Source organism: Bubalus kerabau, chromosome 2 (genome assembly GCF_029407905.1).
Source record: "Bubalus kerabau isolate K-KA32 ecotype Philippines breed swamp buffalo chromosome 2, PCC_UOA_SB_1v2, whole genome shotgun sequence".
In the NCBI taxonomy this organism is placed as follows: Eukaryota; Metazoa; Chordata; class Mammalia; order Artiodactyla; family Bovidae; genus Bubalus; species Bubalus kerabau.
The window spans coordinates 117,997,396-118,021,809 of record NC_073625.1 but is presented as its reverse complement, the minus strand read 5'-3'; the positions used below and the strand labels follow the sequence as shown (position 1 = coordinate 118,021,809).

The following is a 24,414-nucleotide window of genomic DNA, read 5'->3' as shown; positions in this document are numbered from 1 at the left end:
GCTTTCTTCACAGTCCAACTCTCACATCCATACATGACCACTGGAAACACCATAGCCTTGACTAGACAGACCTTTGTTGGCAAAGTAATGTCTCTGCTTTTGAATATGCTATCTATGTTGGTCATAACTTTCTTTCCAAGGAGTAAGCGTCTTTTAATGTCATGGCTGCAATCACCATCTGCAGTGATTTTGGAGCCCCAGAAAAAACAAAGTCTGACATTGTTTCCACTTCACATTGGTGTATTTAGGCCATTGATATTCAAAGTGATTATTGATAGAGTTGGATTAATGTCTGTGATATTTGCTACTCTATTTGTTGCCCTGTTTTTTGGTCCTATATTTGTCATCCATTTTTTGGGGGGAGGGGGATGGCTTTAATCAAGCATTTTATATGATTCTGTTTTCTCTCCTTCCTTAGTGTATTAGTTTATTCTCTTTCACTTTTTTTAGTGGTTGCCCTAGAGTTTGCAATATTCATGTATGCTAATCTAATTCCACTCTGAGGTAACACTGTACAGCTTTACTGTTAGTGAGAGTTTCTTATAGTAACACAATAATACTAATTCCTCACTCCCATCCCTTGTATCACTTTTGTTTCATGTATCATTTGTATCCTTGTATCATGCTGACATTCATTTCATTTATACACAAATATATAGATGCATAAATAAACATAGTCAAATACAACATTGCTGTTATTTTGAACAATGTTTTTTGTTAGATCAATCAAGAATAAGAAAAACTAGTTTTTATTTTACCTTATTCCCTCAGGGCTCTTTCTTTCTGTATAACTGAACTTCTGACCTACTAACTTCCCTTGTCTCTAAAGAACTTCTTTTAACATTTCAAAAGCCAAATCTACTAGCAATACATACTCAGTTTTTGTTTAATGTAGTGTTTATGTCTTCTTCACTTTTGAAGGATAATTTCTCAGGATACAAGGTGGGTTTTTTCTCTTAACACTAAATATTTCACTCCATTGTCTGTCTTGAATAACTTACTAAGGAGAAGTCAAACATAATTCTTATCTTACGCCTCTACCAGTAAGGTAAAGCTTTTAATTCCCCTGTGACTACTTTTAGGGCTTTTTGCCCCTCCTTTTTTCTTCTGTAGTTTGAAAACGATATGCATTTGCATTTATCCTGCTTAGTGTTCTCTTGCGTTTCCTAGGTCTGTCTATGGTTTGGTGTCTGACATTAATTGGGGAAATTATCATCATTGTTGTTTCAAATGCTTCTGTTCTTTTCTCTCCTTCTCCTTTTGGTATTCCCATTACACATATGTAGTTTTGTAGTTTTGCAGTTTTGTCACTTTTCTTGGATAATTTGTTCTGATCCCCGCCCACCAACCCCAGTCATTTTTTCTCTTTGCTTTTCAGTTTTAGAGGTTACTATTGAAATATCAAGCTCAGAGATTCTTTGCCTCAGCCATGTCCAAACTACTAGTAGCTCATCAAAGACATTATTCATTTCTGTTATGGTGTTTTTGATCTCTAGTATTTCTTTTTGTTTCTTTCTTAGAATTTCCATCTCTCCACTTGTATTGCGCATCTGTTCTCGCATACTGCCTTCTTTATACATACTCTTCGCTTTATCCATATCAGAATATTACTCATTTTTGTTTCAAATTCTGGTCTGATCATTCCAGCATCACTTTTGTATATGAGTCTGGTTCTTATGCTTGCCGTGTCTCTTCAAACTGTGTTTTTGCATTTTAGTATGTTCTTTTTTCATGAGAGTCATGCTGGAAAGCCAGAAGTCCCTTAATTTATTTTAAAACTTTGTCAAGCATAATCTTTTTGCACTTATTTTTAAGCTTTTGGTTTTTGTTACTTACAATCAAATTTTGAGTATGCAGTTGATTGTTGAACAGTGTGGGTTTGTACTACGCAGATCCACTTATATATAGATTTTTTTCAGTGCATATTACATATCTTATGGTTGGCTCAATCTGTAGATGCAGAACCATGAATATTGAGGCCCAGCTGTAAAGTCATATGTGCATTTTCAACTGCTTGGAGGGTCAGTGCTTCTAACCCCCATGTTGTTCAGGGATCACCTGAATATACTTCTCTAAAAATGTTAATCTGCAAAATAACTTCTTAGAAAAATTAAATTATTATACTTAAGATTTATTTAGTTCAGTCTTTCCTGTGACAGTCTTTTGAATAACCTTTCCTGGATTTACATTTGGCAAACCAGTTACTGTAAAACTCCTTTTTAGTTGTTTTGTCAGAGAAACCAAATGGAATAAGTTTGCTTTGCTGATCTGAATGTCTAAACTAGTTTTTACCTGAAAAGTTGAGCTTCTCTAATTTTTTTTACCTAGTAAATACATTTTCTCTACCAAAACCTATTATGTAAATGAGTATGAATTATACATTAATTAACTGTGACATTGATAACCTATAAACATGGTACTGAATGGTGTGTTTCCATTTTCGAGTGTTTTTTACTTTATTTTTAAGCTTCTCAGCCTATCGATAACCATGTTAGCCCACCTTCCTACTTGGGCCAGACACCAGCATCACCAGCCAGATATTCACCTGTTTCTAAAGCAGTACTTGGAGATGATGAAATTACGAGGTAAGGAATTGAATAGTCATTATTCTTAGATAAAGACAATCATTAGAGTTATAATCAACCAAGTAGGATAGTCACAGTTTTCAGGACTAATTTTATTAACAGATAATGAGTTTTAAACCTTAATTTTTTTATTTGAAAAGTTCATTAAAGGGCTATAAGTGTAAAAATATTTTACTTTACAAATCACCACATTTTTTAATGTTCCTTTTTCAAGGATTGGTAAATTATCCTTAGAAATTAAGTAAAACGAAGTTAAAAGTATACTTATGAATATGTAAAACTAACTTTTCATGTAGTCCATTTCTAATATATACCATAAAATATTATGGCAATCATTTGATTCATATTCAGAATTTTGTTTGTTGGTATATATATTTGATATTCTGACACCTAAAATTTACCTTCATCTAACATTACTAACATTACTCACTCACTGAAGTTTGCAGATTATCTTTTTATTCCCAAAAAACTTATCTAAGTAGGAAACAAAAAGTGAAAAAATATTTTAGGTCTTTTTTATATTATTCAACTTAGTAATGTATTATATATGAACAGTTTGCTGTATAACTTTCATGAAAGTATTTCATATTAGCTTTATAGAATTTAATGGTAAATGATGCCAATTAATGTCATTTTATGTTTTTTAAATTTTATTATTGTTGACTGGTTTTTTTTTGAACCTTTATAATTGTGCTTTATTAGTTAGACTACCAACTCCAGGCAGTGATCTCTTAAATGTCAGATAGGAGTGTTTGTCTTTGTCCTCTTCTTCAAAAGTTACCAGTGTTGAGGATTTAATTTAATAGGTGCTCAGTAATTGTTTTAGAATATAAATTATCAGAAAGAATAGCGTCTATGATTATATGTTTCTGATACGAATTTTCAGGGCTATTAACATCTAGGCTGTGCTAGTATACTGATCTATCATGGCTGTTTTCTTGTTGCTATTATCTAGTAGTGTTTGTTTATAGAAGTAAAGTGGAAGTAGTTAATGGTTTATGGTCTTTAATCAGCATATTTCCCAAATTAAAAATATGTTAGCATCTTCATTGCTATTCCCATCTTTTTTCACTACATATCTCTAGTCTAGAATATTGTGTTGAACTTTGTAGTATTACACAACAGGCCTACCTGTTTTCTATATTTTTTAAAATCAGGTGGTTGATTATTGAATATGTCTTCCTAAAATGCTGTGTTATATCACTCTCTTTTGGTAATTCTACTACTTTGCCCAGATAATGAAGTATAGAAATCTTTACTTCATATTAGAAGCTTTGCACAATTTGACCCTAAACACTTTTTCAGAGATTATATACATTACCAATATAAAGGGAAGATAAAAGAATTCCCAACATACTGTTAATGATTCTAAATTTCATTTTTTAACACCTTAAGTAAGATATGATTTGCATACTATACAGTTCACCTATTTAAAATGTACGGCTCTGTGATTTTTCATGTGTTACAATATAAAGTTTTAAAAATACGGTAAAATATACATAACACCTTACCTGCCTTTTGAGAAATCTCTATGCAGGTCAAGAAGTAACAGTTAGAACCGGACATGAAACAATGGACTGGTTCCAAATTGGGAGAGGAGTATGTCAAGGCTGTATATTATCACTCGTCTTGTTTAACTTTGCATGCAAAGTACATTATGTGAAATGCTGGGCGGATGAAGCACCAGCTAGAATTAAGATTGCCAGGAGAAATATCAATAACCTCAAGATATGCAGATGACACCACCCTTATGGCAGAAAGCGAAGAGGAACTGAAGAGCCTCTTGAAAGTGAAAGTGGAGGGTAAAAAAGTTGGTTTGTTGAGGGTAAAAAACACTCAACATTCAAAAAACGAAGATCATGGCATCTGGTCCCATCACTTCATGGCAAATAGATGGGAAAACAATGGAAACAGTGACAGAATTTATTTTCTTGGGCTCCAGAATCACTGCAGATGGTGACTGCAGTCATGAAATTAAAAGACACTTGCTCCTTGGAAGAAAAGCTACAACAAACCTAGACAGCATATTAAAAACCAGAGACATTACTTTGCCAACAAAGGGGTCCGTCTAGTCAAAGCTATGGTTTTTCTAGTAGTCATGTATGGATGTGAGAGTTGGACCATAAAGAGATCTGAGTGCTGAAGAATTAATGCTTTTGAACTGTGGTGTTGGAGAAGATTCTTGAGAGTCCCTTGGATTGCAAGGCAATCCAACCAGTCCATCCTAAAGGAAATCGGTCCTGAGTATTCATTGGAAGAACTGATGCTGAAATTCCAATACTTTGGCCACCTGATGCAAAGAACTGACTAATTAGAAAAGACCCTGATGCTGGGAAAGATTGAAGGCAGGTGGAGAGGGGGACGTTAGAGGATGAGATGGTTGGATGGCATTAAGGACTCAGTGGACATCAGCCTGAGCAAGCTCCGGGAGTCGGTGATGGACAGGGGAGCCTGGCATGCTGCAGTCCGTGGGGTTGCAAAGAGTCAGACACTACTGAGTGACTGAACTGATGTATAATATAAAATGTGCTACTGTAACCATTTCAAATGGTGGTTCAGTGGCATTAATGACCAGCACCACTATCTTTTTCCAAACCCTTTTCGTCACCTCAGACTCTAATCATTAAGCATTAACTCACATTTCCTGTTCTCCTAGCTCCTGATAACCTCTAATCATATTTCATCTCTGTAAATTTATATATTCTGAACTGTTCACTTAGTGGAATCTTACAATACTCAACATTTTGTATCTGGTTTCTCTCACTTAGCATAATGTTTACAAGTTTCATACATGTGTTATGCATCCAAATTCTTGTTTATGGCTGTATAATATTTCGTGTATATACCACATTTTGTTTACTACTCATCTGTTGATGGACACTTGGTTTGTCTCCACCTTTTGGGTATTATGAGTAATGACATGATAGACATTGTCATGCACATATCTGCTTGCATACTTACTTTTAGTTGCTTTAGATATATACATAGATGTGGAATTACTGGAGCACATGGTAATAACTATATTTAGGTACATGAGGAACCACCTAATTGTATTCTATGGCAGTCATAGTATTTTACATTCTCACCATCAGTATATGAGGGTTCCAGTTTCTCCATATTTTCATTAGTGCTTGCTTTTTCTTTTTTGTTTTGTCTTATAGCCTTTTAGTAGGTGGGATTTAGCTCATTGTGATTTGTTGCATTTCCCTAATGATTAGTGATGTTGAGCATCCCTTCATATGCATGTGATATTTGAAAAATTAAAATTTATTTTCCTCTGGAAATACTGGTAAATTTCAGCAGGATATTTTTAAATTATTATTTGATAATGCAGCATTATAATTCCTACATATGTTTTAATGTACTGCAGGAATCCTCACCATGAGTCCACAATATAACAAGGAAATAAATAAGACAGCACCAATATAGTGAAAAACTGTCTTGTGCCCCTGATCCTACCCTGCTTTTCCTACTCTGCCCCACCAACTTAACTTCTTACCTGAATTTTGATTTTATTATTCCCCTTTTTCTTTCATATATGTCTGTATGTGTATATTTCTTAAACAACATATTGTTTAATTTTGCTGATTTTGACAAGAAAATATGATTTTGTTAATCCTGAAGTGAACTGACAAAACTGATTGATGAATACCTGTGTATGACTAGAAAACACCACTTTAAATTTTGAGCAGACAGATATTTAAGATTAGTCCAACATTATAAGAAAGAATCCCTAAAATTCAATTCTTAGAAATATTCTTTTAAGTCATTTGCTACCAACAGCTTTCTCCAGTATTTTTTTAAAAAGGAGATTAAATTTTTAAAATATTTACCATGTATGAGACATTGTTATTTCAAATGATATTCTGTGATTCATCATATCTAAAATAGCCTGCTCTTCGAATTTTCATGGTCTTACTGAAAATGTAAATGGTTCTCACACAGTTATGTACAACTGGCAATGGATGTGCAGCATTATTAGTTGTAAAATGTATCCCAGTTTCAGAGATTTTAAATTGAGAGTTGGAGGGAGCAAAAGAGATGCATGTAGAAAAATAGATGAAAAGCAGAGATAGGTAGATGAATTGGAGGGATGTGACTTACGAAATAAAGATATTTAATTATTTTATATAAAAAATCTAGAGATGGGCATTTTTTTTTCAGTGTTACAGCTCTATTTTATTTAGAAGATAGCAGGAGAGAGAGAGAGCGAGCGAGCAAGCGAGCAAGCGCGTGTGTACACACGCGGGAGAGAGAGTCCCGAGATGGGCATTTCTAACATTTATGTAGCAACCCTAGGTCCATGATGTCTCTGGGATTCTGTTGGTTTTATCTTCATGATTGTAATATGTCCAAACCAGTAATGGGATTATATAGTTCATCCTTTTGTGTAGGTTAATTTGGGATAAGGAGGGGAACAAATGTGATTTGTGTGGCAACAGAATAAGCTTTGTCCTTGTTAGGGTCTGTCTGTCTTAGGAAAGTGACAATAAAATTTCGATTTATTTCTCGGAGGCCAAAATAGGGTCATAGCCTCAGGTTAGCAGAGGAGAGTGGAAATACAGTGACTGGCATAGGTCATTCATGGTTTATCCCTTTGATAAAGGGGACCTACCTACTTTGTCTAAACAAAGGGGTATCCACTTATTTCAACATGTGAGAAATGGAGTGACTACTTCTTAGACAATCAACTTTTCATGAGTATTATTTTTTGAGTGGGCTCTTTATATCATTTTTTAAAATTTTCACATTGCTTTCACCTTTTTATTTTATATTTTGCTAAAAGGATTTTTAGCTTTTATATAAAACTAGGATTTTTCCTTTTAATTTCTAGGCTTAGAAAGAATATCTTTTCACAAAGTTTAGAAAACTTGTTTAAAATTCATCTAATTTTCTTAATAGTATGGTAATATGATATATCAGTGGGGAATTCTCATTGATAGAATGTTAAGTTTTTTATATATTTTAAGGTATTCAATATTTTTTTCATTTTCAGGGAACCTAGAAAAGTTGTTCTTCATCGTGGTTCAACAGGCCTTGGTTTCAACATTGTAGGAGGTGAAGATGGAGAAGGAATATTTATCTCCTTTATTTTGGCTGGAGGACCTGCCGATCTTAGTGGAGAGCTCAGAAAAGGAGATCGTATTATATCGGTAGGATATGTTAATCAAAATAATGTTTTTACTGTTTTAACTATGACCTATTAATTTTTAAAATTTTTATATTCTAAAGATATGGGAGGTATTTTGGCTATCTTCTTCTAACATTTTACAGCTTAATTGTAGAGTTACAGAGTTGACCGGGAACATGTTCTGTATGATAGATTTTCTTTTGGTATTTGACTTAAATATGTCAGTTTTTATGAATATACTTGAAGAAAGTATACATTCTCTGTTTGTTGACTACAAGATTTTCTATATGTCTCTTAACTCATCTTTGTTACTTGCATAGTTCATATCTTCTTTATGCTTCAGTCTGTTGTTGCTTTATTATTAAAAAAGGCTTATGTGAATGGAAGGTAGGTCTAACAGTTTGTCCTGGCAGCAATTTTTTTCCTTGTCTGTTTGAAGCTATGCTATTAGATGCATCTAACTTTAGAATAAGCTTTCCTTCCTGGTGAGTCAAAATTTTTTATCATTAGGTAATTATCTGTCAGATCTGGTTTCTAGTTCATAAATTTTCTTCATCTGTGTCTAATAAGCTCTTTAGGCTAAAACTAACTTTTTCATTTCAAAGTATCATTTTCTTTCTAGAAGTTCTAATTCTTTTTCAAATGTTCCTTGGTGTTTTTGGGAGAATCTTGACTATTTAAAGTTTGTTATGTTCTTTTAGGTTTTTCTTTTAAACCAATTTATTTTATACAGACATACCTCAAAGATACTGCAGGTTCAGTTTCAGGCCACCACCATAAAGCATATTGCAGTAAAGAAAGACAAATATTTGGTTTCCCAATACGTGTAAAACTTACAATTATGTTATATTGTAGTCTTTTCAGTTCAGTTCAGTGGCTCAGTCATGTCCAACTCTTTGCAACCCCGTGGACTGCAGCACACCAGGCCTCCCTGTCCCTCACCAAATCCCAGAGTTTACTCAAACTCATGTCCATTGAGTTGGTGATGCCATCCAACCATCTCAACCTCTGTCATCCCCTTCTCCTCCCACCTTCTATCTTTCCCAGCATCAGGGTCTCTTCCAATGAGTTGGTTCTTCACATCAGGTGGCCAGAGTACTGGAATTTCAGCTTCAGCATCAGTCCTTCCAATGAGTATTCAGGACTGATTTCCCTTAGGATAGTCTGGTTGGATCTCCTTGCAGTCCAAGGGACTTTCAAGAGTCTTTTCCAACACCACAGTTCAAAAGCATCAATTCTTCCGTGCTCTGCTTTCTTTATAGTCCAACTCTCACATCCATACATGACTACTGGAAAAACCATAGCTTTGACTAGAAGGACCTTTGTTGGCAAAGTAATGTCTCTGCTTTTTAATATGGTATCTAGGTTGGTCGTAACTTTTCTTCCAAGGAGCAAATGTCTTTTAGTTTCATGGCTGCAGTTCATCTGCAGTAATGTTGGAGCCCCAAAAAGTAAAGTCTGCCGCCCAAAAAAATAAAGTCTGCCACTGTTTCCAGTCTTTCCCCATGTATTTGCCATGAAGTGATGGGATCGGATGCCATGATCTTAGTTTTCTGAATGTTGAGCTTTAAGCCAACTTTTTCACTCTCCTCTTTTACTTTCATCAAGAGGCTCTTTAGTTCTTCTTTGCTTTCTGCCATAAGGGTGGTGTCATCTGCATATCTGAGGTTATTGATATTTCTCCCTGCAATCTGATTCCAGCTTGTGCTTCCTCCAGTCCAGCATTTCTCATGATGTACCCTGCATATAATAAGGTAAATAAGCAGGGTGACCGTATACAGCCTTGACGTACTCCTTTCCCTATTTGGAACCAGTCTGTTGTTCCGTGTCCAGTTCTAATTGTTGCTTCGTGACCTGCATACAGATTTCTCAAGAGGCAGGTCAGGTGGTCTGGTATTCCCATCTCTTGAATAATTTTCCACAGTTTCTTGTGATCCACACAGTCAAAATCTTTGGCATAGTCAATAAACAGAAGCAGATGTTTTTCTGTACTCTGTTTCTGTTTTTTGATGATCAAAAGGATGTTGGCAATTTGAACTCTGGTTCCTCTGCTTTTTCTACATCCAGCATGAACATCTGGATGTTCACAGTACATGTACTGTTGAGCCTGGCTTGGAGAATTTTGAGCATTACTTTGCTAGCGTGTGAGATGAGTGCAATTGTGCAGTAGTTTGAGCATTCTTTGGCATTGTCTTTTTTTGGGATTGGCATGAGAAGTGACCTTTCCAGTCCTGTGGCCATTGCTGAGTTTTCCAAATTTGCTGACATATTGAGTGCAGCACTTTCACAGCATCATCTTTTAGGATTTGAAATAGCTCAACTGGAATTCCATCGTCTCCACTAGCTTTATTCGTAGTGATGCATCCTAAGGCCCACTTGACTTTGTGTTCCAGGATGTCTGGCTCTAGGTGAGTGATCATACCATCATGATTATCTGAGTTGTGAAGATGTTTTTTTGTACAGTTCTGTGTATTCTTGCCACCTCTTCTTAATATCTTCTGCTTCTGTTAGGTCTGTTAGATTAGCATTATGTCTGAAAAACAATGTCCATACCTTAATTTTATTTTATTGCTACAAGATGCTAACCATCATCTGGATCTGCAGAAAGTCATAATCTTTTTGCTAGTTGGAGGGTTTGAAGTATTTCAAGAATTACTAAAATGTGACAGTGACACAAAAGTGACACAAAGTGAGCAAATGCTATTGGAAAAATAGCACCAATAGACTTGGTCAAAGCAAGGTTGCCACAAACTTCCAATTTGTTTAAAAATAAATGCAGTACCTATGAATACAGTAATATAAAGCACAGTAAAATGGGATGTGTCTGTATTCTGTAAATAATATAATAGTTCTGTTTTCTGAAGTTTAGGTATCTAATACATGTTACTTTATGATGACATGCTTTGTTTCCTTATGTTCTAAATTTTGCATTGTGAGCTTAATGTCAATAATACTTTATATGTTGGTATTCAGTGCTGCCTGAATTGGGGAGTGGTATTCTTTGAAAAAATATCTTACATTGCTTGTAGTAGACTCAGGAGCATCATCCTTTTAACCATTTTTCCAATGAGAAAACTGAAGAACAGAGTTTAATTTGCTCACAGTAGCTAATAATACCTCCCTTTAACCACTATATTATGCTGTGCCATTTTGTTTTAACTAAATATTTAGGTAACACTTCCAAAATTTAGGATCTGAGATATAGGAAAAAACCTATATCCTAGATCAGCAGTGCTATTCAATATTGATAACTATTTTAAATCATAAATTAAATTTACTTTAAATCTTAAATTTAAAGTAAACATCAGAAAATACTCTTTAAGCCAAAAATATATGTGCCTAGAACATGATAGGAAAAGCATTCCAAAATTTGGATCTTTTAATTGCCATTTTCAGATCAGTCCCTCTTGGCACCTGATCCTTCCTTGCACATACTTAGATCCTTCTGAGGATCCTTTATAATTAAAAATAGACTGAATCCAAGACGGAAAGGTGATGACTGATCATTTACAACAGAAGTACATCTCTTTTTTGTTTTAGTTGTTCTCAGATTTTGGTATAACTAGTTGATACTTGAAGGAACCTCTTGGAAATTTGAGTCTTCAAATAGGCAGTGGTACTGCAATTGTAGAAAATATATTAGTATGCAGTGCAAGTATGTGGAAATTGCTCTCAAATGTTTCAGGCTACAGCAACTAAAATAACATAATATTAACCAAAAATAATGATTATTGGAACAGATTTTAAAGCAGAAGCACACCTTAGTTACATGGTTATAATATTGAGTGTCTTAAGAGACCATCATTCTTATCATAACAACCAAAAACAATCTGGATAAGTTTATAAAAACTGTAAACTCATTGGAGAACTGACGATTCAAAGTGACCTAGGTAAATTGACTTCCAGACAGTAAGTAGCCCTTCATGGACAACACAGTGGCAGCTCCTCTTTAGAGAGTGGTAGGGGAGAGAGAAGGATTAGACAGATACAGGAAGATATCAGCCAAAACTTTACCCAACATGTAATGGCCTCAGTGGACTGGTCAAACTGATAAAAATTTTGGGAAGTCACAGAGCAAGTCTGTATCTACCTCCCTTCTCTTTTTCATGGGTCTTCACCAAGAACTTGGAGCTTGTAAACCAAAGGTTTGGAACCAATAGAGAATTAAGAGAAAATTATTACTGAGTCACACAGAGCATCCCAAAATACAAGGCTGCTGCTAAGTCGCTTCAGTCGTGTCCGACTCTGTGCGGCCCCACAGACGGCAGCCCAGCAGGCTCCCTCGTCCCTTGGATTCTCCAGGCAAGAACACTGGAGTGGGTTGCCATTTCCTTCTCTCATGAAAGTGAAAAGTGAAAGTGAAGTCGCTCAGTCTGTCCGACTATTAGCGACCCCATGGACTGCAGCCTACCAGGCTCCTCCGTCCATGGGATTTTCCAGGCAAGAGTACTGGAGTGGGGTGCCATTGCCTTCTCCCACCTGCCAATAAATAGGGGACATTGAGATGAAGATCTGTGAAAATCAGCCTCAGCAATTCTGTACTTTGAGCTGCTCAGGACCAAGAGTAGGAGGATATCTTTGCAACCCTGAGGCAGACAGCAGTTTCTTGGACAAGATGTATTAAACACTAACCATTAAAAAAAAAAAAAAGATGTCTTTAAGAAACCACGTAGGCAAGCCATACAGTAGGGAAAAAATATGCTCAGTACATATATCACACAAAAGACTCATATCCAGAATATATAAACATCTCCCACAAAGAAGCAATGAAAGATGAGTAAATTTTAAAACAAGCAAAAGACTTAAATAGATATTTTACAAAACAAGGTATATGAATAGCCTGTAAACACATGGAACGGTACTTAACATTAGGCATCAGGGCAATGCAACAGCGCAGTGAATAAGCAGGTTTAGAGGAATTTGGGAACAATGTCACTTTTCTATATCTTGATTGTGGCAGTGGCTGTACAATATACACAGTTGTCAAAACTCCACCTGTATACTAAAAAAGATTATTGAATGTAAATTGTACCTAAATAAAAACGTTTCTAAAGCCATAATGAAGTACCATATCCTATCCAGTTGAATGACTAGAAGGGAAAAAAAATGATGGCAGCAAGCATTGACAAGAATGTGGGCAGTTATTATTTATTACTGGTAGATATGTAAAACTATGCAACTGCTGCAAGAACTTCTAACGAAGTTTTAAAGAAATTAAACATAAATCTAACCTTATCACCCACATTTTACCTAAGAAATCTTTTGTTTACAGAAGCACTGTAATAGGAATGTTCATAACAGCTTATTCATAATGACACTCAAGCAACACAGATGACACTAAAAAAAATTGTGTTCAGTAAAAATAGAATGCACCACAAAAATACATACTGTGTTATAAGTAATATAGTTATTATAAGATAATTTTATAAGATTATAAGATAACCATGAGCAGGCAACGTAATTTATACTGATAAGTCAGAACGTGGTTGCTGGTAATTGTATTGATTACCATAAAGAGGCATAATGGAGATTTCTGGATTGGTAGGTGGAAAAGGTATGTTTGGGGTTGTAATTTCATGGGCATATACAGTTGTCAAAAGGCCTTCCAGCTGAATTGTTTAAATTTGTACATTTTATTGCTTGTAAGTTATACTGTAATTCAAATTTTAAAAATGACTTACAGTGTTGTTCATATTAGTGGTAAGGAATGAATTTTTTAAAATAAATGTTTGGCAAACTAGTTACTTGGTGGAATAAAATTAGCATACAGCCTCACTTCACACCTTGTGTCAAAATAAATTCTCAGTTGGCTTAAGAGTTAAGTGCGAAAAACTCAAAACAAAAATAGATGTTTTGTAAATTTCCATGTGAAATTGTTTATGTGGCTTACTAACACACGGCTAGAATATGTTAGACTGACCGACCAACACAACGTGGTTCACTCAGAACTTTTCCAGTTTTAGCACTGAAAGCCCCAGGTCTGGCAACCCCTCTAGGCACAGTTTTAAAACTGAAAGTCTCAACAGTCCCAACCACTTGCTTGCCATAATGTCACTATAAGTTATATATAGCTTTCTGTTTGGCAATACGCATCATCTTAAAATTTTTAGTGGTTACTAACTTCTGTAGGGAAATATCCTAAGAAAAATAGGAAAGACGTTAGGATAAAGAGAAAAAAATGAGAAAATGTACTAAAAGCTAAAAGAAAACTATGGGACACTTGTTTAAGTACCTCTTTACATAAAATTTAACTATTTTCAATCTTCAGCTCGCTATAGATCACCCCAAGGCCTAATTCCTGGATTTCATTCCCAAAGTTTCTGATGCAGTATGACTTAGGTAGGATCTGAAAATATGTATATCTTAACAAGTTTCCATGAGATATTGATGTTGCTGCTCCTGTGTTATTATACCCTTGTTATTAATGTTCTTAATGATAACCCATATTACTGAGAAAAGTATAAAAAGTTATTTGGGAAGTGAGAAAATAAGTAATGATTTCTATAAAAGAATTCTCTTTGAAATATTTCTTGTTGAAGACAGAAGCTTTTGAAATCAGAATTTATTACAGATGTTGAACACTACATTTTCCACTATGATATAAATGGAGGTATTACTATTATTTCCAGTGATGCCAAGAATAGAGGAGAACATAATTGATATGCACTGAAAATTTAGAGTCATGGAAAGTGACCCAGAAGACTTCAACAGAAATGCTGTTCTCCATAAAAATAATGAGAAAAGTGCCCAGAATTGTTAGAATAAGCTTTTCAGAACTCTGGAAATTAACCAAAGACTTACAACAATTCAGGAAGTATTTTCTCAAGAAGAGGAAAAAAAAAAAATACTGAATTTCCCTAAGAGTGAGGTTTCTGGAGTTTTTACTGTGTTTTATCATTTTATCATTTTTAATTTCACTGCTTCCCTATTACCATATTAGCCTTGGAAAATAGCCAGAATTTATGGTGAAAACTTGTGGCCTAAGCCAGTAAAGAAAGCAAAATGGTGGTAGAATATTCATAGTTTCCTTTCCAAAGAACTGTTATAATTTGACCTGTCTGGTGGTTCTTGGAACACCTTATTTTAAAGGTTCTCTTATTTGACCTGATTCAAAGCTCCACCAATGCAAAAGTTTTTCCCCTGGGCTAAGTGTCAAGATAATTACAGGTATATTATGGCTTCCTGAGACATTGCATAACATTTGGGGCAGACAGTAGGCTAATTGAAAACTTAAAAGGAATAACTAGGGAGAAACCTCCATAGGGCCTTTGAAAAGCTCTTATTCCTTGGAATCTAGGAGGACACATACATGTCTTGCACTGTGTGCCTGCTCAGGAAAGACCTGAAAAGGCCCTAAACTCTAACTTCTGGCTGATTATGGAGCTCTGTGCATGAAGGAAGTGAAGATTAAGGCAGAATTATCAATTGTCTAACTGATTGTTGAAGGCATTACCCAACATGTACACAGAGCCCTTCAGCAAAGGGTCTGGTATTTAAGGAAGTCTGTGTCCAATCATTAACTAACCATTCTGCTAATCAGACAGAGACATCAGTGGCACGTATAACAAAATAGAAACCTTATGTAATTTAGAAAAGTCCCCAAAGGACTACCATAATAAACAGCAGTAACAACAAGCCCTGGATAGGAGATCTGATTTCCAAATTTGCTGTTTATTTTTTTAAATGTCCAGTTTTCAACAAAACAAGAAAGTATACGCAGGTGGAAAAAGAATCAGTAGAAACTATCCCTTGGAAGCCCAAAATTAGACTACTATATAAAGATTTTAAATGAGATATTTTAAATATGTTTGAAGAACTAAAGGAAACTGTATCTACAGGATGAGGGGAAAATATAGGAACAATATCTCATAAAGTAGAGTATGTCAATAAAGAGGTAACTTTTATAAAAAAGAAACAAATTTTGGTGTTGAAAAGTAAAGTAAGTGAAATCAGGAAAAAAAAAATCCTCTTTGTCAAGCTCAACAGCAGATTTGACCTGGCATAGGAAAGAATCCACAAACTTTGAAGATATGTCTATTAAGATACCTAGGCTAAAGAACAGAAAGAAAAAAGAATTAAGAAAAATTAACAGAGTCTCAGAGACTTGCAGGGATGCCATCAAATGTACCAGTATATGCATAATAAAGTCAGAATGACAGGAGAGAAAGGGACAGAAAGGATATTTGAATAATAAATAGCTAAAAAGTTCCCATATTTAATGAAAACGTTGTGCACATCTAAGAAGCTCAGTGAACTACAAGTAGAGTAAACTTGAAGAGATCCATATCATGGATATGCTAATATCATAATCAAATATCAAAACACAAAGAACCCTGTAAGCAAAGAGAAATGACTTATTGCATACAGAGAATCTTCAGTAAGATTAACAGCTAATTTCTTGTCAAAAACAATGGAGGCCAGAAGGCAGTTCTGAAAGAGAAAAGCCATTGTCCAAGGATTTTACCCAAACTATCCATCAGAAATGAAGAACAAATCCCAGTGCTAGGTTAACAAAACCTAAGGGAAGTTAATCTCCATAAGTTCTGTTATAGGCAGTAAACCCAAGAAATACTAAAGAGAATCCTTCAGACTAAAAAGAGATGACATTAGAGAGTAACCCAAATCCATATGCGTAAATAAAGAACATTGTTAAAAATACATAGGTAAATATAAAACAGCATAAGTATATTTTTTGTTTGTAGCGCTTTCCTCCTGTATAATTTAAACAATCATTAAATAAAGCAATAATTTTAGATCTCTGTTGATGGGCACACACACATTGTTTAAAAATGTAATTTATTTGACAGGAGTATCACAAGAGCTATATTAGACCAGAGTTTTTATTTACTATTGAAACCAAGTTAATCCAAAGTAAATGGTTCAGATCAGATCAGACGCTCAGTCGTGTCCGACTCTTTGCGACCCCATGAATCGCAGCACGCCAGGCCTCCCTGTCCATCACCAACTCCCGGAGTTCACTCAGACTCATGTCCATCCAGTCAGTGATGCCATCCAGCCATCTCATCCTCTGTCGTCCCCTTCTCCTCTTGCCCCCAATCCCTCCCAGCATCAGAGTCTTTTCCAATGAGTCAAACTCTTCGCATGAGGTGGCCAAAGTATTGGAGTTTCAGCTTTAGCATCATTCCTTCCAAAGAAATCCCAGAGCTGATCTCCTTCAGAATGGACTGGTTGGCTCTCCTTGCAGTCCAAGGGAACTCAAGAGTCTTCTCCAACACCACACTTCTTTTTTTTTTTTTTTTTTTTTTGTGATCCAATTTGAATTTTTATTTATTTATTTATTTATTTTTAACTTTTAAGAACATTGCATATTTTAATATTGGCTTGAGGAGTTTCATTTATTATTCTACTCCCCTGATTATACCTTTAAATTTGTTTTGTAGGGAATCTTTTGTTTATGTAAAGTTTTCTGTTTTTTGTTTTTTTTTTTTAATTTTATTTTATTTTTAAACTTTACATAATTGTATTAGTTTTGCCAAACATCAAAATGAATCCGCCACAGGTATACATGTGTTCCCCATCGTGAAGCCTCCTCCCTCCTCCCTCCCCATACCATCCCTCTGGGTCGTCCCAGTGCACCAGTCCCAAGCATCCAGTATCGTGCATCGAACCTGGACTGGCAACTCGTTGCATACATGATATTTTACATGTTTCAATGCCATTCTCCCAAATCTTCCCACCCTCTCCCTCTCCCACAGAGTCCGTAAGACTGTTCTATACATCAGTGTCTCTTTTGCTGTCTCGTACACAGGGTTATTGTTACCATCTTTCTAAATTCCATATATATGCGTTAGTATACTGTATTGGTGTTTTTCTTTCTGACTTACTTCACTCTGTATAATAGGCTCCAGTTTCATCCACCTCATTAGAACGGATTCAAATGTATTCTTTTTAATGGCTGAGTAATACTCCATTGTGTATATGTACCACAGCTTTCTTATCCATTCATCTGCTGATGGGCATCTAGGTTGCTTCCATGTCCTGGCTATTATAAACAGTGCTGCGATGAACATTGAGGTACACGTGTCTCTTTCCCTTCTGGTTTCCTCAGTGTGTATACCCAGCAGTGGGATTGCTGGATCATAAGGCAGTTCTATTTCCAGTTTTTTAAGGAATCTCCACACTGTTCTCCATAGTGGCTGTACTAGTTTGCATTCCCACCAACAGTGTAAGAGGGTTCCCTTTTCTCCACACCCTCTCCAGCATTTATTACTTGTAGACTTTTGGATCGCAGCCATTCTGACTGGTCTGAAATGGTACCTCATAGTGGTTTTGATTTGCATTTCTCTGATAATGAGTGATGTTGAGCATCTTTTCATGTGTTTGTTAGCCATCTGTATGTCTTCTTTGGAGAAATGTCTATTTAGTTCTTTGGCCCATTTTTTGATTGGGTCATTTATTTTTCTGGAGTTGAGCTGTAGGAGTTGCTTGTATATTTTCGAGATTAGTTGTTTGTCAGTTGCTTCATTTGCTGTTATCTTCTCCCATTCTGAAGGCTGTCTTCCCACCTTGCTAATAGTTTCCTTTGATGTGCAGAAGCTTTTAAGCTTAATTAGGTCCCATTTGTTTATTTTTGCTTTTATTTCCAATATTCTGGGAGGTGGGTCATAGAGGATCCTGCTGTGATGTATGTCAGAGAGTGTTTTGCCTATGTTCTCCTCTAGGAGTTTTATAGTTTCTGGTCTTACGTTTAGATCTTTAATCCATTTTGAGTTTATTTTTGTGTATGGTGTTAGAAAGTGTTCTAGTTACATTCTTTTACAAGTGGCTGACCAGATTTCCCAGCACCACTTGTTAAAGAGATTGTCTTTAATCCATTGTATATTCTTGCCTCCTTTGTCAAAGATAAGGTGTCCATATGTGCGTGGATTTATCTCTGGGCTTTCTATTTTGTTCCATTGATCTATATTTCTGTCTTTGTGCCAGTACCATACTGTCTTGATAACTGTGGCTTTGTAGTAGAGCCTGAAGTCAGGTAGGTTGATTCCTCCAGTTCCATTCTTCTTTCTCAAGATCGCTTTGGCTATTCGAGGTTTTTTGTATTTCCATACAAATTGTGAAATTATTTGTTCTAGCTCTGTGAAGAATACCGTTGGTAGCTTGATAGGGATTGCACTGAATCTATAAATTGCTTTGGGTAGTATACTCATTTTCACTATATTGATTCTTCCAATCCATGAACATGGTATATTTCTCCATCTATTAGTGTCCTCTTTGATTTGTTTCACCAGTGTTTTATAGTTTTCTATATATAGGTCTTTAGTTTCTTTAGGTAGATATATTCCTAAGTATTTTATTCTTTCCATTGCAATGGTGAATGGAATTGTTTCCTTAATTTCTCTTTCTGTTTTCTCATTATTAGCGTATAGGAATGCAAGGGATTTCTGTGTGTTGATTTTATATCCTGCAACTTTACTATAGTCATTGATTAGTTCTAGTAATTTTCTGGTGGAGTCTTTAGGGTTTTCTATGTAGAGGATCATGTCATCTGCAAATAGTGAGAGCTTTACTTCTTCTTTTCCAATTTGGATTCCTTTTATTTCTTTTTCTGCTCTGATTGCTGTGGCCAAAACTTCCAAAACTATGTTGAACAGTAATGGTGAAAGTGGGCACCCCCGTCCTGCTCCTGACCTCAGAGGAAATGCTTTCAATCTTTCACCATTGAGGATAATGTTTGCTGTGGGTTTGTCATATATAGCTTTTATTATGTTGAGGTATGTTCCTTCTATTCCTGCTTTCTGGAGAGTTTTTATCATAAATGGATGTTGAATTTTGTCAAAGGCTTTCTCTGCATCTATTGAGATAATCATATGGTTTTTATTTTTCAATTTGTTAATGTGGTGTATTACATTGATTGATTTGCTGATATTGAAGAATCCTTGCATCCCTGGGATACAGCCCACTTGGTCATGGTGTATGATCTTTTTAATGTGCTGCTGGATTCTGATTGCTAGAATTTTGTTAAGGATTTTTGCATCTATGTTCATCAGTGATATTGGCCTGTAGTTTTCTTTTTTTGTGGGATCTTTGTCAGGTTTTGGTATTAGGGTGATGGTGGCCTCATAGAATGAGTTTGGAAGTTTACCATCCTCTGCAATTTTCTGGAAGAGTTTAAGCAGGATAGGTGTTAGTTCCTCTCTAAATTTTGGTAGAATTCAGCTGTGAAGCCGTCTGGACCTGGGCTTTTGTTTGCTGGAAGATTTTTGATTACAGTTTCAATTTCCGTGCTTGTGATGGGTCTGTTAAGATTTTCTATTTCTTCCTGGTCGAGTTTTGGAAAGTTGTACTTTTCTAAGAATTTGTCGATTTCTTCCACGTTGTCCATTATATTGGCATATAATTGTTGATAGTACTCTCTTATGATCCTTTTTATTTCTGTAACACCACACTTCAAAAGCATCAATTCTTCGGTGCTCAGCCTTCTTCACAGTCCAACTCTCACATCCATACATGGCCACAGGAAAAACCATAGCCTTGACTAGACGAACCTTTGTTGGCAAAGTAATGTCTCTGCTTTTGAATATGCTATCTAGGTTGGTCATAACTTTCCTTCCAAGGAGTAAGCATCTTTTAATTTCATGGCTGCAGTCACCATCTGCAGTGATTTTGGAGCCCAGAAAAATAAAGTCTGACACTGTTTCCACTGTTTCCCCATCTATTTCCCATGAAGTGATGGGACCGGATGCCATTATCTTCATTTTCTGAATGTTGAGCTTTAAGCCCACTTTTTCACTCTCCACTTTCACTTTCATCAAGAGGCTTTTGAGTTCCTCTTCACTTTCTGCCATAAGGGTGGTGTCATCTGCATATCTGAGGTTATTGATATTTCTCCCAGCAATCTTGATTCCAGCTTTTGCTTCTTCCAGTCCAGTGTTTCTCATGATGTACTCTGCATATAAGTTAAATAAACAGGGTGATAATATACAGCCTTGATGTACTCCTTTTCCTATTTGGAACCAGTCTGTTGTTCCATGTCCAGTTCTAACTGTTGCTTCCTGACCTGCATACAGATTTCTCAAGAGGCAGGTCAGGTGGTCTGGTATTCCCATCTCTTTCAGAATTTTCCACAGTTTATTGTGATCCACACAGTCAAAGGCTTTGGCATAGTCAATAAAGCAGAAATAGATGTTTTTCTGGAACTCTCTTGCTTTTTCCATGATCCAGCGGATGTTGGCAATTTGATCTCTGGTTCCTCTACCTTTCTAAAACCAGCTTGAACATCAGGAAGTTCACAGTTCACATATTGCTGAAGCCAGGCTTGGAGAATTTTGAGCATTACTTTACTAGCGTGTGAGATGAGTGCAATTGTGCGGTAGTTTGAGCATTCTTTGGCATTGCCTTTCTTTGGGATTGGAATGAAAACTGACCTTTTCCAGTCCTGTGGCCACTGCTGAGTTTTCCAAATTTGCTGGCATATTGAGTGCAGCACTTTCACAGCATCATCTTTCAGGATTTGGAATAGCTCAACTGGAATTCTGTCACCTCCACTAGCTTTGTTCGTAGTGATGCTTTCTAAGGCCCACTTGACTTCACATTCCAGGATGTCTGGCTCTAGGTCAGTGATCACACCATCGTGATTATCTGAGTCGTGAAGATCTTTTTTGTACAGTTCTTCTGTGTATTCTTGCCATCTCTTCTTAATATCTTCTGCTTCTGTTAGGTCCATACCATTTCTGTCCTTTATCGAGCCCATCTTTGCATGAAATGTTCCTTTGGTATCTCTGATTTTCTTGAAGAGATCTCTAGTCTTTCCCATTCTGTTGTTTTCCTCTATTTCTTTGCATTGATCACTGAGGAAGGCTTTCTTATCTCTTCTTGCTATTCTTTGGAACTCTGCATTCAGATGTTGATATCTTTCCTTTTCTCCTTTGCTTTTCACTTCTCTTCTTTTCACAGCTATTTGTAAGGCCTCCCCAGACAGCCATTTTGCTTTTTTGTATTTCTTTTCCATGGGGATGGTCTTGATCCCTGTCTCCTGTACAATGCCACGAACCTCAGTCCATAGTTCATCAGGCACTCTATCTATCAGATCTAGTCCCTTAAATCTATTTCTCACTTCCACTGTATAATCATAAGGGATTTGATTTAGGTCATACCTGAATGGTCTAGTGGTTTTCCCTACTTTCTTCCATTTAAGTCTAAATTTGGCAATAAGGAGTTCATGATCTGAGCCACAGTCAGCTCCTGGTCTTGTTTTTGCTGACTGTACAGAGCTTCTCCATATTTGGCTGCAAAGAATATAATCAGTCTGATTTCGGTGTTGACCATCTGGTGATGTCCATGTGTAGAGTCTTCTCTTGTGTTGTTGGAAGAGGGTGGTTGCTATGACCAGTGCATTTTCTTGGCAAAACTCTATTGGTCTTTGCCCTGCTTCATTCCGTATTCCAAGGCCAAATTTGCCTGTTACTCCAGGTGTTTCTTGACTTGCTACTTTTGCATTCCAGTCCCCTATAATGAAAAGGACATCTTTTTTGGGTGTTAGTTCTAAAAGGTCTTGTAGGTCTTCATAGAACCGTTCAACTTCAGCTTCTTCAGCGTTACTGGTTGGGGCATAGACTTGGATTACCGTGATATTGAATGGTTTGCCTTGGAAACGAACAGATCATTCTGTCGTTTTTGAGATTGCATCCAAGTACTGCATTTCGAACTCTTTTGTTGACCATGATGGCTGCTCCACTTCTTCTGAGGGATTCCTGCCCGCAGTAGTAGATATAATGGTCATCTGAGTTAATTTCACCCATTCCAGTCCATTTCAGTTCAGTTGTTAAATTAACAATATAGATAAATAAAATAAAATGGAATATCCATACCATAGAGTAAGTGTATGATTCAGCTATAATAAGTAATGATGTACTAAATCAAGGATGAGCTGTGGAAACAAGCTAAGTAAAGAAGCCAAACAGAAATAGCCACATGTTATAATATTTCTTTTATTTTAAATGTACAGAACAGACAAATTCTTAGAAAGTAGAGTAGGGGTTGCCAGGATCTAAGAGGAGAGGGAAGAGGGGAAAGAATGCTAATAGGTAGTGGGGTTTGGGGGAGCTGATGAAAATGTTTTGGATCTGAAGCATGATGATGATTGCAATACTTGTGAGTGTACTGAAAACAACAAAAACACTAAACTTGAAAAATGTTGATTTTATATAAATTATATCTCCATATTTTTAAGTGGTGTGTTTTTTTTTGTTTTGTTTTAATGACCGCTGTGTGCCTCTCAGTAGCAAGATTTCTTCTAAAATATCCTTGATAATGTTTTACATTAAAATGTTTGGCATTATTTTAAATTTTAAATCTGTAGTCTTGTTAACAAATTATTCTGTTTTCAATCTATATTGATTGTCTTCAGATTTTTTCTGTAGGCAAAGACTTTGATGCTCAGGAATAATTCATTAAAAATTATAATATTTTATACAACAATCTTTGAAAGTTTGTCTACCTTTTATATTTCTTCTCTAATTTTTTCTGCTAGAATTAAGATTTTATGTTCAATGTAAAGCTATTTATACATTGTGTTGAGTTTTTTATGGCTTTTAGCTAGAGATATTCTCTAATAAAACCACGATATGTTACATTCGTTTAGATTAAGGTCTTGATTTTCATTCAAAAGGTATGTGCACATATTAACTTAGTTACTTAGTGATATCCTTTATAGATAATATAAAACATCAGGTCTTCACTGTTTTAAATGTTCTTTACATCCCAGAAATTTATGTGCTATAGTCAAATTTTACAAAATTGGTGTGTAACTTTTAAGAAGTTTTAGATTAGATGTTGAGGAAACAAACTTTCATATAAAAATTGCATGATAGTTTCTCTTCCTTTCCAAAAGTATTCATCAAAGGTCCCAAACATTGCTGTATTTTATTCATTGATGGTTCTTAGGGGAGAAGGCCAACTTAAATATTTAAATTAATTACATTTAAGTCTAATGCTCACATCAATATCCTGTTAAGTTTTTCTTGTAGTGTAAAAGTTTCAGTCTCTAAAGGTAGCATACTGTGCAGTATACTAGGCGCTGGCAGCCTTTCAGAAAGAAGAATTAAGTTGCCTGTTCTTCTGGAGTGGGATTGATCACCTCACCCAAGGAAGGTCCCCGTGTTAAAAAAGAAAAGAATGTCGTCTTGCTCATTTAGTAACATTTATTGTATTTATAATGTCAGTCTGTGAGATCTGAGCTCTTTTAGTACTTGAAGTTATTGCTTTCCAGTTAACTCCAAAAGAATAGAAGGTTTAGTTTAGGAAAGAAAGGAAGAGAATTGAAATTGAGATTAATAATATTGAAAATATGACAGGAGTTGAAATGATGCTATAAACAAAATGAATTTCCTTTTCATTGTTTGAGTTACTAGTGAAATGAAATGTACAAAATAATGACACTTTTGACTTTTCAGGTTGTCAAACTAAGGGACACTTCTCAAGAGATTGATCGCCTTCTAGAAACCTAGGGGGAAATGTTTTGGTTTTGTTCACTTGACAGTAAACATAGTATTTTTAGTGAATAAAAATGCTTTGATTGATAGTACTTACTGTGCAATATATTTTTAGTAAATCAGAATAAGAAAAATACTTTAGTCATAAAATAATTGCAAGTAATTTTTTTAATCTATGCCTTCTTAACAAACAGGCAATTGTGATTTCTAATTAGTATGATGGTTTTCTTTCAAATTTAATATTTGA

General features: G+C 35.5%; 1 protein-coding gene across 12 annotated transcripts in view; it reads left to right on the top strand.

Annotated features, from left to right (window-relative positions):
- Positions 1–24,414, top strand: part of DLG1 (discs large MAGUK scaffold protein 1) — a 273,463-nt gene that overhangs the window by 183,983 nt on the left and 65,066 nt on the right. For all 12 annotated transcript variants that reach the window (XM_055568607.1, XM_055568606.1, XM_055568616.1 and 9 more), the window contains 2 exons: positions 2,468–2,585; positions 7,582–7,738. In XM_055568607.1, coding sequence (XP_055424582.1) covers positions 2,468–2,585; positions 7,582–7,738 — 275 coding nt within the window. The remainder of the gene's footprint in view (positions 1–2,467; positions 2,586–7,581; positions 7,739–24,414) is intronic.